The sequence below is a fragment of the Doryrhamphus excisus genome, chromosome 2 (assembly GCF_030265055.1).
Source record: "Doryrhamphus excisus isolate RoL2022-K1 chromosome 2, RoL_Dexc_1.0, whole genome shotgun sequence".
NCBI classification, from domain to species: Eukaryota; Metazoa; Chordata; class Actinopteri; order Syngnathiformes; family Syngnathidae; genus Doryrhamphus; species Doryrhamphus excisus.
In genome coordinates this window covers 11,656,234-11,675,821 of record NC_080467.1, presented here as the reverse complement: position 1 = coordinate 11,675,821, position 19,588 = coordinate 11,656,234, and the positions used below count along the sequence as shown (strand labels likewise).

The 19,588-nt window shown below is 45.1% G+C and overlaps 4 protein-coding genes across 7 annotated transcripts; 2 read left to right on the top strand and 2 right to left on the bottom strand.

Moving 5' to 3' along the window:
• The first annotated feature begins 17 nt into the window (after nt 1-17).
• Nucleotides 18-11,155, top strand: ved (ventrally expressed dharma/bozozok antagonist). Of its 4 annotated transcripts, none has more exons than XM_058064379.1 (6): nt 18-498; nt 2,513-3,350; nt 3,451-6,206; nt 9,504-9,736; nt 10,348-10,613; nt 10,705-11,155. In XM_058064379.1, exons 4-6 carry the CDS (start codon nt 9,520-9,522, stop codon nt 11,020-11,022), a joined length of 801 nt encoding a protein of 266 aa, XP_057920362.1. In that variant the 5' UTR covers nt 18-498; nt 2,513-3,350; nt 3,451-6,206; nt 9,504-9,519; the 3' UTR covers nt 11,023-11,155. The 4 variants fall into 4 exon arrangements, with proteins under 4 accessions (XP_057920362.1, XP_057920363.1, XP_057920361.1 ...); XM_058064380.1 differs by having other exon boundaries at nt 9,270-9,736; XM_058064378.1 differs by having other exon boundaries at nt 8,279-9,736.
• LOC131115173 (transcriptional activator protein Pur-beta-like) lies at nt 3,007-4,614 on the bottom strand. Its single transcript, XM_058064376.1, has 2 exons — nt 3,573-4,614; nt 3,007-3,497 (listed from the first exon to the last, which is right to left on the bottom strand). Exon 1 carries the CDS (start codon nt 4,528-4,530, stop codon nt 3,634-3,636), a length of 897 nt encoding a protein of 298 aa, XP_057920359.1. The 5' UTR covers nt 4,531-4,614; the 3' UTR covers nt 3,007-3,497; nt 3,573-3,633.
• A 1,067-nt stretch (nt 11,156-12,222) lies between the features above and the next one.
• Nucleotides 12,223-18,295, top strand: gnsb (glucosamine (N-acetyl)-6-sulfatase (Sanfilippo disease IIID), b). Its single transcript, XM_058059939.1, has 13 exons — nt 12,223-12,513; nt 12,842-12,901; nt 12,968-13,171; nt 14,520-14,585; nt 14,651-14,749; nt 14,917-15,084; nt 16,749-16,831; nt 16,890-17,008; nt 17,097-17,200; nt 17,273-17,374; nt 17,446-17,556; nt 17,618-17,728; nt 17,788-18,295. Exons 1-13 carry the CDS (start codon nt 12,352-12,354, stop codon nt 17,935-17,937), a joined length of 1,539 nt encoding a protein of 512 aa, XP_057915922.1. The 5' UTR covers nt 12,223-12,351; the 3' UTR covers nt 17,938-18,295.
• On the bottom strand, nt 18,278-19,485 carry mrps24 (mitochondrial ribosomal protein S24). Its single transcript, XM_058059963.1, has 4 exons — nt 19,241-19,485; nt 18,925-19,002; nt 18,730-18,841; nt 18,278-18,657 (listed from the first exon to the last, which is right to left on the bottom strand). Exons 1-4 carry the CDS (start codon nt 19,280-19,282, stop codon nt 18,374-18,376), a joined length of 516 nt encoding a protein of 171 aa, XP_057915946.1. The 5' UTR covers nt 19,283-19,485; the 3' UTR covers nt 18,278-18,373.
• Nucleotides 19,486-19,588: the final 103 nt, after the last annotated feature.

Below are 19,588 nucleotides of genomic sequence, written 5' to 3'. Positions count from 1 at the left end.
CACGTGGTGGCGGAAGTAGCACTGCGACAGTTGCATTAAGGTTGGCTAGTTTGAGTTCGGCCGAGGTTGGAATTTCGGCTTGTAGGTTGTATGTTCTCCCCGTGTGTGCGTGGGTTTTACTCCGGTTTCTTCCCACATTCCACAAACATGCACGTTTGGTTAATTGGAAACTCCAAATTGTAGGTATAAATGCGACTGAATGGTCGCTCGCTTGTCTCTATGTGTCCTGTCATTGGTTGGCCAACAGTCCATGGTGTACCCCACCTGTCGCCCCAAGTCAGCTGGGATGGGCTCCAGCATACCCCCACCACCTTGGTGAAGGTACGCAACATACCAACAGCTCAGATAAGTTGAACATGTTAACTTGAAGGTACTCGCAGTGCGTACACGTTGTGGTCTGCAACCCCCCCCCCTCCAATGGCTAAGACTATAGGACTCCAGTGAAGACTCTGTGAGGAAAGTATCACCACTTGGAAGAAGCTAGGAGCCAATTTGCCAGTAAGAACATCTCCTCTATCTGGTACATACAGCAGGTTGTTTATATTTGTTCCTTTTTATTTCTCACTATTAAATACAGTATGTGCGTTATGTATGATTCTCTGTAACTTACTGTCATCATAGTCCCACTCAATAATTGCATTGTTTTGGATGGAAATGGTATCAGTGGTGGAGATGCACTAAACCAGGGGTCTCAAACTCAATTTACTTGGGGGCCACTGGAGCTCGGGTCTGGGTGAGACTGGGCCGCATCAGGTTTTCCAAAAAAAAATTAAAAAACGTCGCTTTGGTTCCAATTTTCTACAAGAAAAGCTCTGATAAAACATTCCACTGTTCTCAAATATCTTACTTTTTATTTTTCTACACAAAATAAGATGAAAAATAAATAAACAAATCAAGAATAAAGAAAATCAATCAATCAGTAATAAATAAATATAATAATAATAATAAAACGACAAATAATAAAAACTTAAGAAACCACATATAGTTGGTGGGTACACAAATTATTTTTTTCATATTAAAATTAACAAAGCATTATTAGAGCCCTGTAGACATGACAAAACACGACTATAGTCACATTTATACTCTTTTTATTTACAACATATTGTGCAACTGCAGGGTCTTGAGACACATGCTAACTCGCAAACTAGAGAGCTAGTGACCTAAACGGTAGCCTTCAAGTTATTTCCTTTAAACTTAAATAGCCAAAAACTTACCACTTCCACACGGATAGGGAGGATAACTATTAACAATTATTTAACCTTTAACATGAACATTAATCAAACGTAATAATTTTTTCTGGGTACATGATACCACACAACATCCATATCAAACTTGCGCGGGCTGCACTAACATTTCAAACTTTCATATCAAAGCGGGGGCCTCAAACTAGTGTCCTGTGGGCCACATTTGCATGTTTGAGGTCCCTGCACTAAACAAATCAAACACACACACACATGCTGATGCCGAGCTGTTGACTCAAAAGAGGCCAAAAGGTGGAGGTCCTTTTAATCAGTATTATTTTATCCCTCTGCCCATGAATGAAGCAATCTGTGACATAACTATCTGACATGTCATCATGTTTGCACACATACACGGACTAGTGCTTCACCTTCATTCATCTCACATGTGCACCAGTGTGTGTGTGTGTGTTGTCACATTACGGGCACATGGCAACAGAAGCTAAATATAGCCTCAGCTTCACAGCAGGATCATGCTTCCTCACGCTAGCCTACTCGGATGCCTCCTCCCTCCCCCTCTCGCTCACTTCAAAGATGGCCGCCAATGAAGCCGTCGCTTTACTTCCTGGCTGGAGTAATATGCTGACACAGCAACGGCACACCTGAGAGTGGAATGCCGTCGATTACTGTTGAACGTCCTCCAGCACTGATTGTGTATCATTCTACTCCAACGCAACTATTGGGAAATTTGTATTTTTCTCCTTTTCTTCACACATGCATTGTTTCATGTCACTAACAAATCATGATTTTCCAAAAAAAGTCTTCCCATGACTGAGGTCTGAAGTAGAGGGCCTCAGGAATGATCCCTGAGGTACATACACTAGAACCATTTTGTATGACTCGTAGTATTTTTAGTAAAAGAATTAAGATGTGAGGTTTGCAGATAAAGTCCGTATTTGATATGGGAATGTCACTCAGTAGCTTGACGACCTCCTCGCTTTGGGGACGCAAACGTTAGCAAGGCGAGTGCAGGATCGCATGGAAGCAGCCGAGCACCGTGGGTGTGTGCCGTAATCCCAACTTCATTTGGATGGCTTCCCACCGAGGAATTACACGCCTCCCACCATGCATTAGTGCTACTCTGCACGCTCATTAGTGGCACCGCCGTCGTAGGGGTCACAGGAGGTCGGTTGAGGAAGCACGGCGCTCTGCAGCGATGACTTTTGTGTTCACTATTTAGGAATGACTACCTGTTCTTTTTTTCTTTACATCATGTTGCAGGTAGGATTTTTTTCATGGAGTGTTAAACCTGTGATGTCATTTTTTTCATTCAGCCAAAGTGTTGCTGGAGGGGGAGGAGTTGTGACCCTGAGGGGGCGTGGCCAAAGCCAACATACCTCTGTAATGAGGATGTGGCGTTGGCCTGGTGTGAGCGACACAATCGGGCTGTTGTGAGCCAGCTGACTCCCTCGGCAGGAATGTGCTCTGGAGACTCCGCCCACATTCAAACATGGCCCGCCTGGCGCCCGACAGCTGCGGCACTGCAAGGTGAAGTCACCGTGGACCACCAGGTGAGGGGGGTCCTGTTACTCGAGGCCAAGAACTTTCCAACTATTCAGTGCCTCACCACATCCTGCAGAGGGTGCAATTTCTTCTTCCAATACATTTTCTATTTAATACAGAGCAGTGGTTAAGTTTTATGTATATGTCAACCCTTATAGACTCAGACGTGTTCCACTCTAAACCTGTAGGTGGCAGTAATGCACCTTATTACCAACAAACTCTGGGCCACTGCCAGCACTTCCTTCCATCCATGGAAAAAATGTGAAATAATGTGACTTTGTTTGAAGAAATTAACATTTCCTTTATTTTCAAACGAATGAAATTCCTTTCCACAATACATTTTCCTTTATAAGTATTTGAAAATATCTTTTTTTGCTGGTTTGTAATATCTTTCCTATAATCTTATGTCAATATAGTTCTCTTTTGGAAAAGAAAAAAAGGTTTGTGTCCAGCGTCTGGAGAGTTGTTGGCTTGCGTCGTGTCCGCTGTGAGGCAGAGAGGCTGATGGGAAATGCGACGCCATGCTCCCGTGCCCCCGGCCACACAATTGGGGCCCAGAACACCCGGAACGTTCCGTCCTCCGCCAGGCTCCTGTGACAATATTGCTAAGTATGTGTGTGCGGACTAGAGTCCCAGCTTTAATTTGGGCTGACTAATCCTCTCAATGAGTTCCTCTAACATTTGGAGTAATCCTTTTTGTGATTGACAGCTGCTCCTCATGAGGGTCCTCCTCAAGAGTGACGTCGCGTATCTGACCTGCAAACATCCCACAAACTGAACAAGAACAAGACAACAGGATGCTAAACTACCTTTCATGGAGGAGAGCCTTACTTTGAGTCACAATTTAACACTATGAGGAGGCTGTTGACACTCATGCACGTTCTTCTTGTCGTCAGTCGTCATCCACGTCGTCGCCCTCAGACTCGTCCCGCCTCTCGTACATCTTGTCCCGGTGCCTCTCCTGGATCTCCTTCATCTCCTCGGCGTAGCGGCTGAAGGCGCCGCCGAATTTAGCCCAGGCCTTGAAGGGGACCGTGATGGAGTTCCGGTAGCTGGGCTTCACCTCGCTGACTCGCAGGAAGACGCCGTACTTGTTGGAGCCCACGTCGAAGAAGAAGCGCTTGGAGTCCACCATGATGGATGTGCCCTCGGGGAGCTCGCCGAACCCCCCAGCGGCCATGCCCCCGGCCAGCTCGTCGTCGTCGCCGCCGTAGTCGTCGATGAGCTTTGCCAGCGCGTCTCGAAACTCGATCAAGCCCTGGGCCGGAAGAGCTATGGTCTGGCCGGCCAGCATGCCGCCAACTGGGCCGCCCATGCCGAAGCCAGGCCCGCGATTGACGGTCTGCCGAATCCGCAGGAACCTCCCCCGCTGGTTCTCCTTCAAGTCCAAGTAGTACTTGCGGTTCTCCCGAACCAGAAACTCGCTCTTCAGAGCTCGTCGAGGCCCGCCGTCCTCGCCGGCGGAAGCCTGGGCTATCTGTTCGGGACTACTGGGCCCCAGCTGGGCGTAGTGCTCGATGAAGTCCCCGAGGTAGTCGCGCACCTCGGCGGCCACTGACAGGGAGAGGGTCAGGCGACTCTTGGAGCCCCCGGCCCCGACCTCGGCGATCTTAATGAAGCGGCCCTTGTTGTTCTGCTTGACGTCCAGGTAGAATCGTTTGTTCTGGATGTCGAGGCGCTTGGAGGCCAGCTCCTGGGTCTCCTGGTCCCTCTGGAAGTGTTGGAAGCCTCCTCCGCCTCCCCCCCCGCTGCTACCGCCGCGCTCACTCCCGCTGTCACCATCCGCCATGTTCAGCTTCTGCCCATCTCCTCCTCTCCGGCCAGCGCGCGCCGCCTTCACGCTCTCCGGGGCTGTGCTCGTGAGCGGGACCCGATTCGCTGAGCGGTCTGTCCTTCAGTCGAGTCGCCCCAGTTACGGCGTTTTCATTGGTCCGCTCTCCCTGTCAGTCACGGCGTCGTCTTTTAGCTCTTGACGACATTGGTGGAGAGGGAAGTTCCGGTTGATTTTTTATCAAACTATTTTCAGACGCTTGTGCGAAATGTCATTGTTGTGACATCATGTTTACGGAAATATTCTTTTACATGAATTGACTAAGTATATAAAAAGTGACTTTCAAACACAGCGATACTTTCAAGAGGAAACGACCAACGTATTTAACCAACATGACAGATGAACACTTTTGCTGTCAAGCGTTTCCATTTTTAAACGCCCTTGCCGACAGGTGGCAGCAAAGTTCCACCTACCTCAAAGCAGAGTTTACTGTAATGTTAAAGCCATTTGTTCCTGTTACTTCTACTTTGCCTCAGTAGACTTACTCCAGACTATTTAAATTGTTCATTCCTTGTAACTATACGTGGTAAACTCACTAACTATAACACTGGGCAACATCATAACGTGTCAAAGAAAATCATAATCTATGACATATGTCATGATGGCCGTGCTGAAAAAAACAGCATAGACCAGCATATGCTGTGTTTGCGTGCAGCATGGTCTTGAGACCACAATGACAATTCAAATAAAAATTATAATTACAATTAGAATTAAAATTACTTTCCAACTTACAATTTCAATTCCAACTCAAATTAAATTACACATAATTAAATGTACATTTTAAAATTACAATTACATGTAACAATGCAATTCAAATTACAGTCAAAATTCAAATTACTGTTAAAATTACCATTCCAAGCACAGCTTAAATTACAATTAAAATTGCAGTTACTGATTACAATTGTTCTCCCAGTGCATCCGTGGATTTTCTCCCACATTCCAAAAACATGCTAGGTTAATTGGCCACTCCAAATTGTCCATAGGTATGAATGTGAGTATGAATGGTTGTTTGTCTATATGTGCCCTGTGATTGGCTGGCCACCAGTCCAGGGTGTATCTGCCTCTCGCCCAATGACAGCTGGGATAGACTCCAGCATCCCCGCGACACTTGTGAGGATAAGCGGTAGAAAATGAATGAATGAATGATTGCAATTGTAATCTGATAATAATATTGATAGTAATGAAATCCGTAATAAAAAAATAATCAAATTACTAATGTAATCTGATTACAATTGTAATCAAATTACTATTGTAAGATTTGTATTAGTACTTTGATTACTTGTGTATACTGATTACTTTTGTAATCGTAATGCAAGTGTAATCTGGTTACAATTCAATTGTGATTACAATTGTAATCAGACTACAATAGTAATTTGTCATATCTATCTAGAAATTATGTCTATCGACAAATTGTAATTGTAATCAGTTTACTTTTGTAATCTGTCACTTTGTCTGTCCATGCTGCAGGGTCGATACCTGAAAACGGCAACAGAGGAGGAGATATTTGCTCATCTCTCGCTGGACTACATCCCTCCTGACAGGAACGCTTGACCCGTCACATGATGATGATCCAGACTGATGATCAGATGATCCATCCATCCATCTTTGATGATGGACAGCAGCTTCTGAACCAGGTTTGGCATACATTGACACATGTTGGACAGGTTTTTTGGTGTTTTTCATTATTTATTTGTGTTTTTAAGAATTTGAATATTTTTTCTTAATGTGACCCTCGATGGAAAGAGTTTGGCCACAGAGAAAGACCATACGTTTTGGTGCAGATCCAGATAAAGGTGCCAGGATTGTATTTCCACTTTTGGATGATTGTAGCTGCATAAACCTATGGTTCAGTTTCAGGGTTGGAGGTCAGGGGTCAGGACGGCACAGCGGTGTTCTCCCATGCTGTGTGTGTGTGTGTGTGTTGGTGCGCGTGTGTCCATGTGTAAGAGCGTGTGAAATTGCAGGCGTTTCCTTCACCTCCTAACGGCCTCATTAACCTGTAAATAGCAGCTCCACATCAAAGCAGCATCACAGCTCACACGTCCCCCCCCCTTGTGGTCATGCAGGATGCAACATTTTCTGCTTAGAAGTCCATCAAATAATCTTAGCTGTAAAAAATAGCTGACAGACTGATGCTGCGTGTCTCCAGGCAAGGTGTCTGTCTTTGACGGTTAAGGTGTGAAGATGACGTTTGTGAGGCAGACGTCGTCGCTCCTGGTGGAGACTGGTTGTTGATAGAAGATAATGTTTTTCTTTATGTGGGATTGAGGGGCCGTCTACACAGAAATGTGTTCAGGTCAAAAGTATTTTATGCTTTTAGCCTCTCATCCACATGGAAAGGATGCTCTGGGTGGTTTTTTTTGGGTTGGAAAATTCCAGTTTCTCATTTCTTTGTAGCCAAGCCACCCACTTTTTTTAACCGAGCCATCCTTTGATAACACGTCCATCTGGATGCAACTATTTATTATTCCACAGCACCTCATGTAGGTGTGCCTTAGGTATTACATCCTGGATGCAACTATTTATGATAGTGGAATTTATATAGTGAAAGTTTTCATTCATCAGTGAACATGCGATTTAGATTGAAACAAGATAATTTAGTTGCTTGACTGCTTTAGTTGTTTGACTGTAGAATGGCATGGCAGGTAACACTGTGGTGCATTCACACTCACATTCATACCTATGGACAATTTGGAGTCGCCAATTAACCTAGCATGTTTTTGGAATGTGGGAGGAAACCGGAGTACCCGGAGAAAACCCACGCATGCACGGGGAGAACATGCAAACTCCACACAGAGATGGGTGGAATTGAACTCGGGTCTCCTAGCTGTGAGCAGCGACCGCCCAAGTGTGAAATACAGATAATACATTTCCACCGTTCTTAAGGCTCCTTCCTAGTTGTGTATGATAGAGTTCTACTAGAATGACATCGGTCTCGTATCCAGAAGGTGAGATAAAGTCACACGCTGAGTCTGGAGGCCTGAAGTGCGTCTCTTGGCTGGATTGGGGGGGGGTGGCAGTGCCGGCTCGTCCTCCACGACGGACGAGTCCCGCTTGTCCCATCAAAGCCTGCGAGCCTTTGAAGGCCTGATAGGCATCAGTAGGCCAGGGGAAGCGCTCCTGACAGACGGGGCGGGCCGCTCCTGGAGACCAGCACCAATGCAGATCAGTGATGATCACCTTGATGTGCTACACCCAATCCACACACACACGTCTGCTGATGCATCGTAATGATGGCTGCTCATATGAATTGATCACATGACGTGATGATGACTTATTGTTGGTTTCAAGTGGAAACCGTGATGCACTCATGTGTCATCTTGACAAGGCAGCAGATGTTAACCAGCTTGTCATTCAAGACGTGTGTGTGTCTGGGGGGTGAGGGGGGGTGGGCGGGAGTGTCCATAGGAGAGTCGCAAACAGGCCCATTGAGACATGAAAGAGTCTGAATGGAGACAATCAAAGGGTGGCTCAGCGGGAGGTTGGGGGGGGGGGGGCACCGATGATGAGATCAGACCACATCCATGCTTCAGTTCAACGTGCTGGATGAGCTTGTGGTGTGAGAAAGTCATGGCTCCGTGTGCTGATTGGTGCGCTCCAGGAGTCCAAAGTCTTCATCTGTTGTTTATTTGGCTCCTAGATGGACCTCATTAACGTGTCCCCCATGCACCCCCCCCCCCCCCCCCCCCCCCCGACCCCCATGCAGACAGGACGTCTGCCAACTGGTGTTTAAGAAGACCAGCAAGTAATGACCTCCACCAATTTACAATGATTTCTTCTTGCAGACCATCTAATTGTTATTTATCTTTTTTAACTCATCAACACAAATGTTGGCAGTTAAATTCCTACTCGATCACTTAAATGATTATTACAACATATATCAATATATATTACGTGGTATATGAATATGTATTACATCATATGTCAATATTTCTTATTACATCAGATGTGATTATTCTAAATGAGCCCGTCACAATAATGCACCAATAATGTTTCCTTTTTCTGCCTGGCCAGGAATGTTTGAAACCCTTTTAATACAAAGTACTAAGTAGACAAAGTGCAAATGCACACTATATGTACAAAGTACTATATATACAAAATACAACATATACAAAGTACAACGTCATACTATATTTACAAAGTGATACATTTACCAAGTATAAATACAAACTACATATACAAAATACGTCATCATAATACCAATAGTCAATAATATATACCAATAACCAATAATCATAATCAATATACCAAGAGGAAGACAAAATACTCATATTTATTTAACCAAAAACTACTTTATTTGAAGTAATTGTGGAACTGAGTAAAATGAATAACTAGGGTCAGATATTGATGAATGGGTTATCAATAACTAGTAAAATAAGTTACAGTAGGTTAGATATTGATTAATGGGTTATCAATAACTAGTAAAATAGGTTACAGTAGGTTAGATATTGATAGTTTAGTTATCAATAATTGGATGATTGTTTAAATTAACAGAGTGACTATGAAGGCAGATAATGTGGGATGATCCCAGGATGATCCCAGGATGATCCCAGGATGATCCAGTCAGCAGTTAACACTGCTGGTGATGCCGTGTCGGCCATGTTTTTTATGCCACTGGGACGGCCCATCAGGATGTTAGGAGTATTTTCATGGGCGTGCATGAGGACGTGCACGGCTGAGGTGTCTATTATCTTTAGGAGGCAGGAAGGTGGGGGGCAGGGCAAGGAGGTCCAGACTAAGTGGAGCCATGGTGGAACAGCCTCATTGAGACTGAAAGAGACGCTTTCATGCCTGCTGTTGGGACAAGTCAAGGGACGGGGGGGGGGGGGGTCGGGGTGGAGGACGTGTGCTTTGATGTGCGTCGAGGTGGGACGGGGCCTATAAGTACAGAGGAGCATCTTGAGGAACCTCACTTACCTGCATGCTGACAGAGCTCCTTTTGACGTCATGTGGGGACACTTCTCCATCGAGTGGATGGCACAAAGCAGCCAGAAAGCCGCCTCGGACGCTGCTGCCGGACCTGTGGCCTGCGGGACCGATGCGGAGAGTCTACCTGGTTTTTACCGACGTCCAAAAAGCCAGAGTGGACTTCACCAGGAACGCCATGATGCCAGGAAGCCTGAACTTCATTTGCATGGACCATCGGACAGTGTGCAGCAAGGAGGTACTTCAGAGGCCTTACTAAGCATTTCTTAGATCATATTTGATATTATTCCCAACTTGACCACTAGGTGAAGTACAGTATCATTCATCTAACATCTAACATCATCTACACCAGGCCTTCTTAATATCATTCATCTAACATCTACACCAGGCCTTCTTAATATCATTCATCTAACATCATCTACACCAGGCCATATTAATATCATTCATCTAACATCTACACCAGGCCATATTAATATCATTCATCTAACATCATCTACACCAGGTCTTCTTAATATCATTCATCTAACATCATCTACACCAGGCCATATTAATATCATTCATCTAACATCTACACCAGGCCTTCTTAATATCATTCATCTAACATCATCTACACCAGACCTTCTTAATATCATTCATCTAATATCATCTACACCAGGCCATATTAATATCGTTCATCTAACATCATCTACACCAGGCCATATTAATATCGTTCATCTAACATCATCTACACCCGGCCTTCTTAATATCGTTCATCTAACATCATCTACACCAGGCCATATTAATATCATTCATCTATCATCACCACCCTTTCATCTACCATCATTTACACCATTCCTTTTCTTCTTCCAGGGTCTGAGGCAGATTTCAGCAGCGGAACAGAGGAGGAAACGTCAGGTTACGAGAGCGAGGGCGAGCGTTCCATCTCGCCGTCGGCCCACAATGCGGACACGGCAGCCACCTCCTTACCGCGGACCCCACCCTCAGGGAGGAGACCCCGCACAGCCTTCACGGCGGAGCAGATCAGCAGCTTAGAGCGAGCCTTCAAGAGGAACGCCTACCTGGGGACACAGGACAAGGCAGAGCTCTGCAAGAAGCTTAACCTGTCTGACAAACAGGTCAGAACCTTCATGTGGTGCCTCTTGTGGTCCCCCTTGTGGTTCCCCTTGTGGTCCATCGTCTCATGACGTGTCTGTGTTTGGCTTCCAGATCAGAAACTGGTTCCAGAACAGGCGCATGAAGCTGAAGAGGACGGTCCAGGATGCGCTGGCGCACACCTGCCAAGCCAATGGCACACCCCTCTTCACGGCGTACTCGGAGCTGCAGGCGTTCAGGCCGGCGCCGTATCCCAGGTATCACTCGGCGCCGTCGCAGGACGCCACTTTGACTCATCCTCACAGTCTTCAGTACTCCTCGCTGCCTCTGGACTCCCTCTACCAATACGGCGGCCTGACGGGCGCCATATTGCCAGCTGCCACACCCCCTCCTCTCATGGGCCCCTACCCGACATACTCGCAGTACTACTGACCTATGCTTTTATTTTGAAACAGGAAGTGTGTTTTTATGCTGATGAGATTAAGTGTAATTGGCATTGTAGAACTTTTGAAGGCTTGTGTGCAATATTGTGTTTGGTAATTGCAATTAAATCAATATTTCAATTCAACCGTTTATATTTCTTCTATGCTAACTACTTCATGCTAACTACTTTATATGCTAACTACTTTATATTTCTTCTATGCCAACTACTTTCATACTCAATGCCAAGTCATTCAATATTTCCATATCAATAAGGGTGTAGCAACTTTAAGGGTATATAATATATACCGGGGCGGCACGGCGGTCTAGTGGTTAGCGTGCAGACCTCACAGCTAGGAGACCAGGGTTCAATTCCACCCTCGGCCATCTCGGTGTGGAGTTTGCATGTTCTCCCTGTGCATGCGTGGGTTTTCTCCCACATTCCAAAAACATGCTAGGTTAATTGGCCACTCCAAATTGTCCATAGGTATGAATGTGAGTGTGAATGGTTGTTTGTCTATATGTGCCCTGTGATTGGCTGGCCACCAGTCTAGGGTGTACCCCGCCTCTCGCCCAAAGACAGCTGGGATAGGCTCCAGCACCCCCCGCAACCCTCGTGAGGAAAACGCGGTAGAAAATGAAATGAAATTAAATGAAATAATGTATACCCTGCTGATAAAAACAGTATAGACCAGCATACCAGCAAGACCACCATGTTGTGTTTTCGTCTTCTGGAAACCAGCTCCCAGCTTGACCAGCACGAAAACACAATTTATGCTGGTCTTGCTGGTCTGGAGGCCAGCATACCAGCACAAAAACACGACATATGCACAAAACGTATGCTGGTCTATGCTGTTTTTTTCCAGCAGGGTGCTCCCACTACCTTTTGGTCTCCACTGGTGCAGTGGAGCAGCATAGCATGGAAATGATGCTGGTCTGTGCTGGTTCATTAGTATAAACCAGCATACACAAGCATGGAAATTATGCTGGTCAGTGGTGGTGTATACTGGTCCATCAGCACCAGCTAAACCAGCATCGACCAGCAGGGTATGTCAGGGTTTATCATGGAGATGTAAGTGTTTATATGTAGTGTTTATGTACTTACGTATTTATATTTGTGACGTTTGTTCGAGGCAAAAAGCGTTTTAGCTGACTAACACTGAAAAGTTGTTTAAAGTCCACTTTGGCCCACGTGGTCTTCCGCCCACTTGTCATCACGTGACTGCCGGCACTTCCTCAAACTTGACGCAGGAGCGCGTGCAATCACGTCGTAGTCTTGTTCCTCGTCCTCTTTTTTGGTGCTGGGTTTGGTTGGTTCTGGTGTCATTCATTGGAGATTCGATGATGATGACGATGATGATGGTGAGGAGGAGTGGTACCGCGCGCGTCATGGTGGCTCTCGTGGGCCTGCTTACCTGCTGCGTGAGGCGCGTGCACAGCGGAGGGGCTAGCAACATCCTCCTCATCGTCACTGACGACCAGGACCTCCAGCTGGGCGGCATGGTGAGACCACCCGAAGTCAATTGTCACAAGATGTGAATGTGGAATGATGAATATGAATAAGTCATAATTCATATCATGTTTTGATGCTTTATGATGCAGTATTTAATCCTAAAAGGCAGGCAAACTTCTATTAAACATAGAAGTGGACATTTGACAATTTGGAGTAAAAAATGCTGTGGACGTTCTTAATGGACAATGTTGTCGTTCTCACGCCATAATGCTTTTTATGGCGTTAGAACGATCATGTGATCTGGTTTTCACAAATCAAATGTGATTTAATGCAAACACGTCCACAAGTTTGTTGACACTTTCTGTTCCTCTTCCTCAGACACCAATGAAGAAGACAAAGGAGCTGATCGGAGACGCAGGAGCGACCTTTGTCAACTCGGTGTGTACTTTGGGTCTCTCCAAAGGTCAAGTCAAGGTGTTTAATTGGCTTCTCTCTTCCATGAAGTTCACGGTGACGCCGCTGTGCTGTCCAAGTCGGAGCAGCATCCTGACGGGCCGCTACCCTCACAACCATCAAGTGAGGAACAACTCGCTGGCCGGGAACTGCTCCAGCGCTCTGTGGCAGAGCGGCGCCGAAACGGACGCCTTCCCTGTCTACCTCAACAAGCTGCAGTACCAGACCTTCTTCGCCGGGAAGTATCTCAACCAGGTCTGGACCTCGTCGTGAACACTTTGCTTTCCTTCCATTCAGGCAGTGCTGTCCAAAGTTCCTCCAGTAAAGTCTGCATGCATAAATATGAAAGGATGGGGGGGGGGTTGATACATTTTGTACATGAAAGATACTCAAAGCAACCCAAATATAGACCCAAATATATATCATATAATATATGGTAATGGTAATGGTTTTATTTCATGTGAACATGCATCAGATTACAATTGAGTGCATCCCATAATCAGTTCCCAGTTCCACGTGTCCAAAAGGAGTAGGAAGAAGCAAAGCTTATTAAATCCTACCCCTCCATCTGGTACTTTTACAATCAGTAACTGTTACATTTGTTCACTTCCTGCTTTCCATAATACAGTTTAAGGTTTATTTTATTTTATTTTTTTAATAATGTACCTCGCACCAAAGTACAAGGTGATATGACCATCCAATGACATAATGTGTACCATAGTAAGTGTCAATATAGTGATATGCATAGCACATCATGACTGGTTCAAGACTCTTATAGGTAGGTATATATATAGGTCTATTATATATAGGTCTAATTAATGTGATCCAATAAAGGGCCAATAAAAGACAAGCTGTGGGCTGAGAATGGCCCACAGCCATACTTTGGACACCCATGACTAGATGTTGATGTGATCAAAGGAAGGAGTGCCACTCAGTACATCACAACATACCATAACAATAAATGCTACAACGCTAACACACAGCAAGAAAACACTCTTACGTATTAGTCTGTGCTTTTATTTTGCCCCGCCCCTTTTTGCTATACAAACATAGTGTAGATTCACATGGACACTTACTTCAATAAGTACAGTATACACTGTGTGTACTTGAGTGTACTGTCACCGTCCCCCCCTCCTCTGCCACCTTGTGGCCAAGATGGTGTATGACACTACAACAGTGGTGGGCAAATATTTGGACTCGTGGTCCGCATTGAGTTAACAAAATTGTCTGGGTGGCCAGAACATATATTTAACACACACACATTTTTTTATGCTTATAATTTTTCTTGAATTATTTGTCTAATTTTATCTGTAAACGTGTTATACTATCAGCTATATGTTAAACATCAGACCACATCAAACTATATCATTTAATTTTGTTACTAAATAAGACATCCGACTTGCAAGTCATGTTGCCAGTTTGTATGTTAAAAGTTGACGTACGCAACTGGGGTCCGGATTCGAACGCTTGGTGTGCCGCAAGTGGCCCCCGGGCCGTAGTTTGCTCACCCCTGCACAACAAAGCTTGTTACGAAGCTAAGTCTCACAAAGGCCATCTAGTGGACTTTCAGCCACATTGCAGCCATGTTTTCTTGCGTCCACAGTACGGGAAGCAGGAAGCGGGCGGCGTCGGCCATGTTCCACCAGGCTGGGACCAGTGGCACGCACTGGTAAGAGTTTCACATACGCACACACACACAAACACACACATACACAACGCTCTCTGTCGCCACAGGTGGGGAACTCACGGTACTACAACTACACGCTCTCCAACAACGGACAAGAGGAGAAGCACGGTGATAATTACAATGACGACTACCTCACCGACCTCATTGTAAGCGGACTCAAACACGTGCACGTTTATACTAATTAGCGCTTTATGATGGCAAAATGTCCAAATCAGCAGAGAAATAAAATGTCTGCCAGTCAGGTGACTGGTTAATCATCAACATCACCAGCCGAGAGGATCATCGCCTTTACTGACCACGTTCTTCTCACCAGGCCAACAGGTCGCTTCACTTCCTGGACAATCGAAGCCCACTGCACCCCTTCTTCCTCATGTTGGCGCCCCCGGCCCCCCACTCCCCATGGACCACTGCACCACAATACCAGAAGCACTTTGAGGACATCAAAGCCCCCCGAGACGGAAGCTTCAACAAAGCAGGAAAGGTGAGCGGACTGTCAGGAGACCTTAAAGCAGGGGTCTCAAACTTGCAGCCCGCGGGCCAAATGCAGCCCGCAAGACGCTAGTTTGAGGCCCCCACCTTGATACCAAAGTTTAATGTTGAAGCTGTGTGCACACCAGACACAATTAACATGATTTTGCCCCGCCCATACTGTTACCCTACCCTGTTACCCCGCCCTGTTTTGCTTTAGATTAGCAATGAAGCTAAAGGCTTATGACGCTGGGTAGAAATAAATGCAGGAAATGATTTGGAATAAAACGGAAAATACACGTCAAGATAAAGCATCTCATCAAACATGTTGTTAAAGTTACGACGCTGAGTACGATGCTAAATTGCTAATTGGGTAAAATTATTAAGTTTGATTAATGTTCATCTTAAAGGTTAAATAACTGTTAATACTGTACATTTGAATCTGAAAAAAATAATTTCTCTACCAACTGTATGTGGTTTCTTACGTTTTTCTTATTTGCTGTTTTATTATTATTTTACTTATTTATTACTGATTGATTGATTGATTTATTGTCTTTATTCTTAATTTGTTTTTTGTTTTTTTTTTATCTTATTTTGTGTATAGAAAAATAAAAATTAAGATATTTGAGAACAGTGGAATGTTTTATCAGATATTTTGGTGTGGAAAACCGGAACCAAAGTACTGAAAAGGTGTAGGGCAGGGTCTCAAACTCAGTTTACTTGGGGGCCACTGGAGCTAGGGTCTGGGTGAGACTGGGCTGCATCAGGTTTTCCAAAAAAACGCATTTATTAAAAACAGAAAAATGAATAAACTTTGCTTTGGTTTTGATTTTCTACAAGAAAAGCTCTAATAAAACATTCCACTGTTCTCAAATATCTTACTTTTTATTTTTCTACACAAAATAAGATGACAAATAAATAAACAAATCAAGAATAAAGAAAATCAATCAATCAGTAATAAATAAATATAATAATAATAATAAAACAGCAAATAATAAAAACTTAAGAAACCACATATAGTTGGTGGGTACACAAATTATTTTTTTCAGATTAAAATGAACAAAGCAGTATTAGAGCCCTGTAGACATGACAAAACACGACTATAGTCACATTTATACTCTTTTTATTTACAACATATTGCGCAACTGCAGGGTCTTGAGACACATGCTAACTCGCAAACTAGAGAGCTAGCAACCTAAACGGTAGCCTTCAAGTTATTTCCTTTAAACTTAAATAGCCAAAAACTTACCACTTCCACACGGATAGGGAGGATAACTATTAACAGTTATTTAACCTTTAACATGAACATTAATCAAACGTAATAATTTTTTCTGGGTACATGATACCATACAGCGTCCATATCAAACTTGCGCGGGCCGCACTAACATTAAACTTTCAAAAAAAAAACTAAAAACTTTCATATCAAGGCGGGGGCCTCAAACTAGTGTCCTGCGGGCCGGCCACGTGTTTGAGACCTCTGGTGTAGGATATAGCAGAAGCAAAAGCATTGAAGATTGATTGATAGATTGATTTTTTTCCAGTTTTTAATAAATGCGTTTTTTTGAAAACCTGATGCGGCCCGGCTTCACCCAGAACGTAGCTCCGGTGGCCCCCAGGTAAATTGAGTTTGAGACCCCTGCCTTAAAGAGACATCCAGCTTGTGTGTGTGTTTTTCAGGACAAGCACTGGCTGCTGCGCCAGCCCATCAGCCCCATGCTAAACACCTCGCTCACCTTCCTGGATGACGCGTACAGGAAGAGGTGTGTGACTTCCTGGTGCGGAGGATGACGTCATCACTGACTTGTGTCTCCGCCTCAGGTGGCGGACGCTGCTGTCTGTGGACGACCTGGTGGAGAAGCTGGTGAAGAAGCTGGAGGACATCAAGGAGCTGAACAACACTTATGTACTTTTTACATCTGATAATGGCTACCACACAGGTCAGAGGTCACTTCCTGTCAGCAGAGTGCTCATTTGACGGTCGCCATGACGATTGTGACATGTTTGAAGCTTTTCTCTCTTGGGCAGGTCAGTTTTCGCTGCCCATCGATAAGCGCCAGCTTTACGAGTTTGACATCAGGACACCGTTGCTGGTCCGTGGTCCCGGCATCAAACCCAAGCAGACGCTGAAGGTCAGAGCACCCCCCCCCCCCCCCCCCCCCAAACAGCAACGTCATCTGGAATCCTGGTTCTTCCTTCTCCAGGCTCCCGTGCTGAACATCGACCTCGCCCCCACCATCCTGGACATTGCTGGCATCAACATGTCTGCCGTCAACATGGACGGCCAGTCCTTTTTCCCGATCATGGTGAGCCGGCGGTCCTGTTGATGTCATCGTCTTTAAACATCTTAGTGAGCTAACGTGTCTTTTGTCGTCAGGCGCCGTCGCTGAGGAACGGCTCGGCACGGCCGTTCTTCCTGGTGGAGTACACGGGGGAGGGGCTCACCAGCGCTGAGCCCGCCTGCCCCAAACTGGGCCCCGGCCTGTCGGTGAGTCCGCCGCTATGATTGATTGACTGATTCATTGATTGATTGGTATTGACATCCTCAGCAATGTTTCCCCGACTGCGTGTGCGAAGACGCCTTCAACAACACGTACGCCTGCGTCAGGACGCTCGACGGCCGTGATGATTTGCAGTACTGCGAGTTTGCCGACAGCGAGGTAACAAGATGGCCACCTCAGCTTGACAGGAAGTGACGCTTCGCCTCTTGTGTCCGCAGTCCTTTGTGGAGGTGTACAACTTGACCGCTGACCCCCACCAGTTGGAGAACGTGGTCAAGAAGGTGGACCCCAACGTGCTGCAGACCATGAACCAGCGACTCATCAAACTCCAGTCCTGCCAGGGCACCGGCTGTCGCTCTGTGTCGTAGCGGTCATCCCAGATGCCAAGATGGCTGAGCGTGTAACTTCCTTTACAGACTGAGCCGACGCTGCCGAGACACGTCCCTGAACGCACCGTCAGATTTCTCCCAATCAGCTTTTATTCTTCAAATTGGAATCAAGTTGCCTGTGGATACTTTTTTTTATTCAGTCTTCATGCTGAGCTAACGGACACTTGCTACACATTAGCTTAGCATTGTTGCTTTTATTGTGATTGGATTTGTGTTGTCTCTGTGCCTCACACTAAGGTTTTGTGACTTTCACAATGATTTGTGATTTTTTTTGGAAGAATTTAGCACTGAATGTATAAACGTCAGCAGACGCTGCTGGTCAGATAGTCAAAGTTTAGCAAGTCTTTAATTATTTGTATTACGTACACAAACACATCACGAGGTGACACACACACAAACAGGAAGTGAAAAAGTCTTAGAGATACTTGTAGACTTGTTTGTCCTGTAGCGTCTGAATGTCCAACTTGACGGGACACTTGTAGAAGTGTGACAGCAGCGACTCGGAATAGCCGATCAAGAAGTAGAACTTGGGCGGTGGAAGCTTTTGAAGCATTAAGGCGCACACCGTTAGCATGTTGCCACGCCTCTTGATCACGACTTCATTGGCCAGGCAGCCGTGGAATGTCCCAAACATGAACCTCCTGATGAATGATTCCTCCACGGCCCGATCTGCCGCTCCTCTTTCTCCTTTAAGGTTACCTGCAAGAAGCCCACACACGGTGGAACATAGGAAGACAAAAACCTGAGTTTGTACATTGAGAAGAGACTCACTGGTATGCTGGGACAGCCATCCTTTGCTGTGGCCAATGTGATGCGGTTTCATTGCCCGCTCGTAGGTCACAGGTCGGTCTCCTTTTCCCACTCGTACACGAGCAGCTTGGTTCTAGGAAATATTCAAAAATGAGCTTCTTAGAACATGAAGGCATATGCTGTACCGACATTTGCCGGCTGATCATGACTGTTTACCTTGCAGCAAATGGCAGTGACGTGAAGGCATCTGCTTGGTGGAGAAATACTCAAACAATAAAGCTTGCTAAAGAGAGCCTGTAGAGAAAACAAACCACACTACAGTTTAATAGTGACCTTCATTAAATAGACGAGGCCACTACTAACCTGCCTAACGTCAACACAGTATTACAACAGCATCATAACTAGAGTCTGATGAACATCTAAGCAGACTCATCCGTCAGCTGAGTAAAACACAATTTGTGTCCAAACCTTACACCGTAACACGAAACACACACTTATCTATATATTCATATCTATATATTTTTTTACTCACCAGGAGCCTACCACCCTCTGTTCTGTTCAAGGACGCCGCCATCTTTTTTTAGCAACCGGGAACAATGCTAACGCTGTTTTCATTCACCACTCCTTTTTGTCTGATCCGTGTAAAGATTTGGATTTCATGCACTGCGGAATAGTTGTCGAGCTTTTAAGAAACAATAAAGAAGAAAATAACCAGCTTCCTGTATTTTTTAAAATAAATGTACAAATCAAAATGGAACTATTTATTGCCACCAGACACATTGTTCCCAACGGTTGAATTAAAAAGTAACAACCGGATATTGACAAAATAATATGAAATATATTTTTGATATAGTGTAAAACAGTGAGCTTACGTATTAAC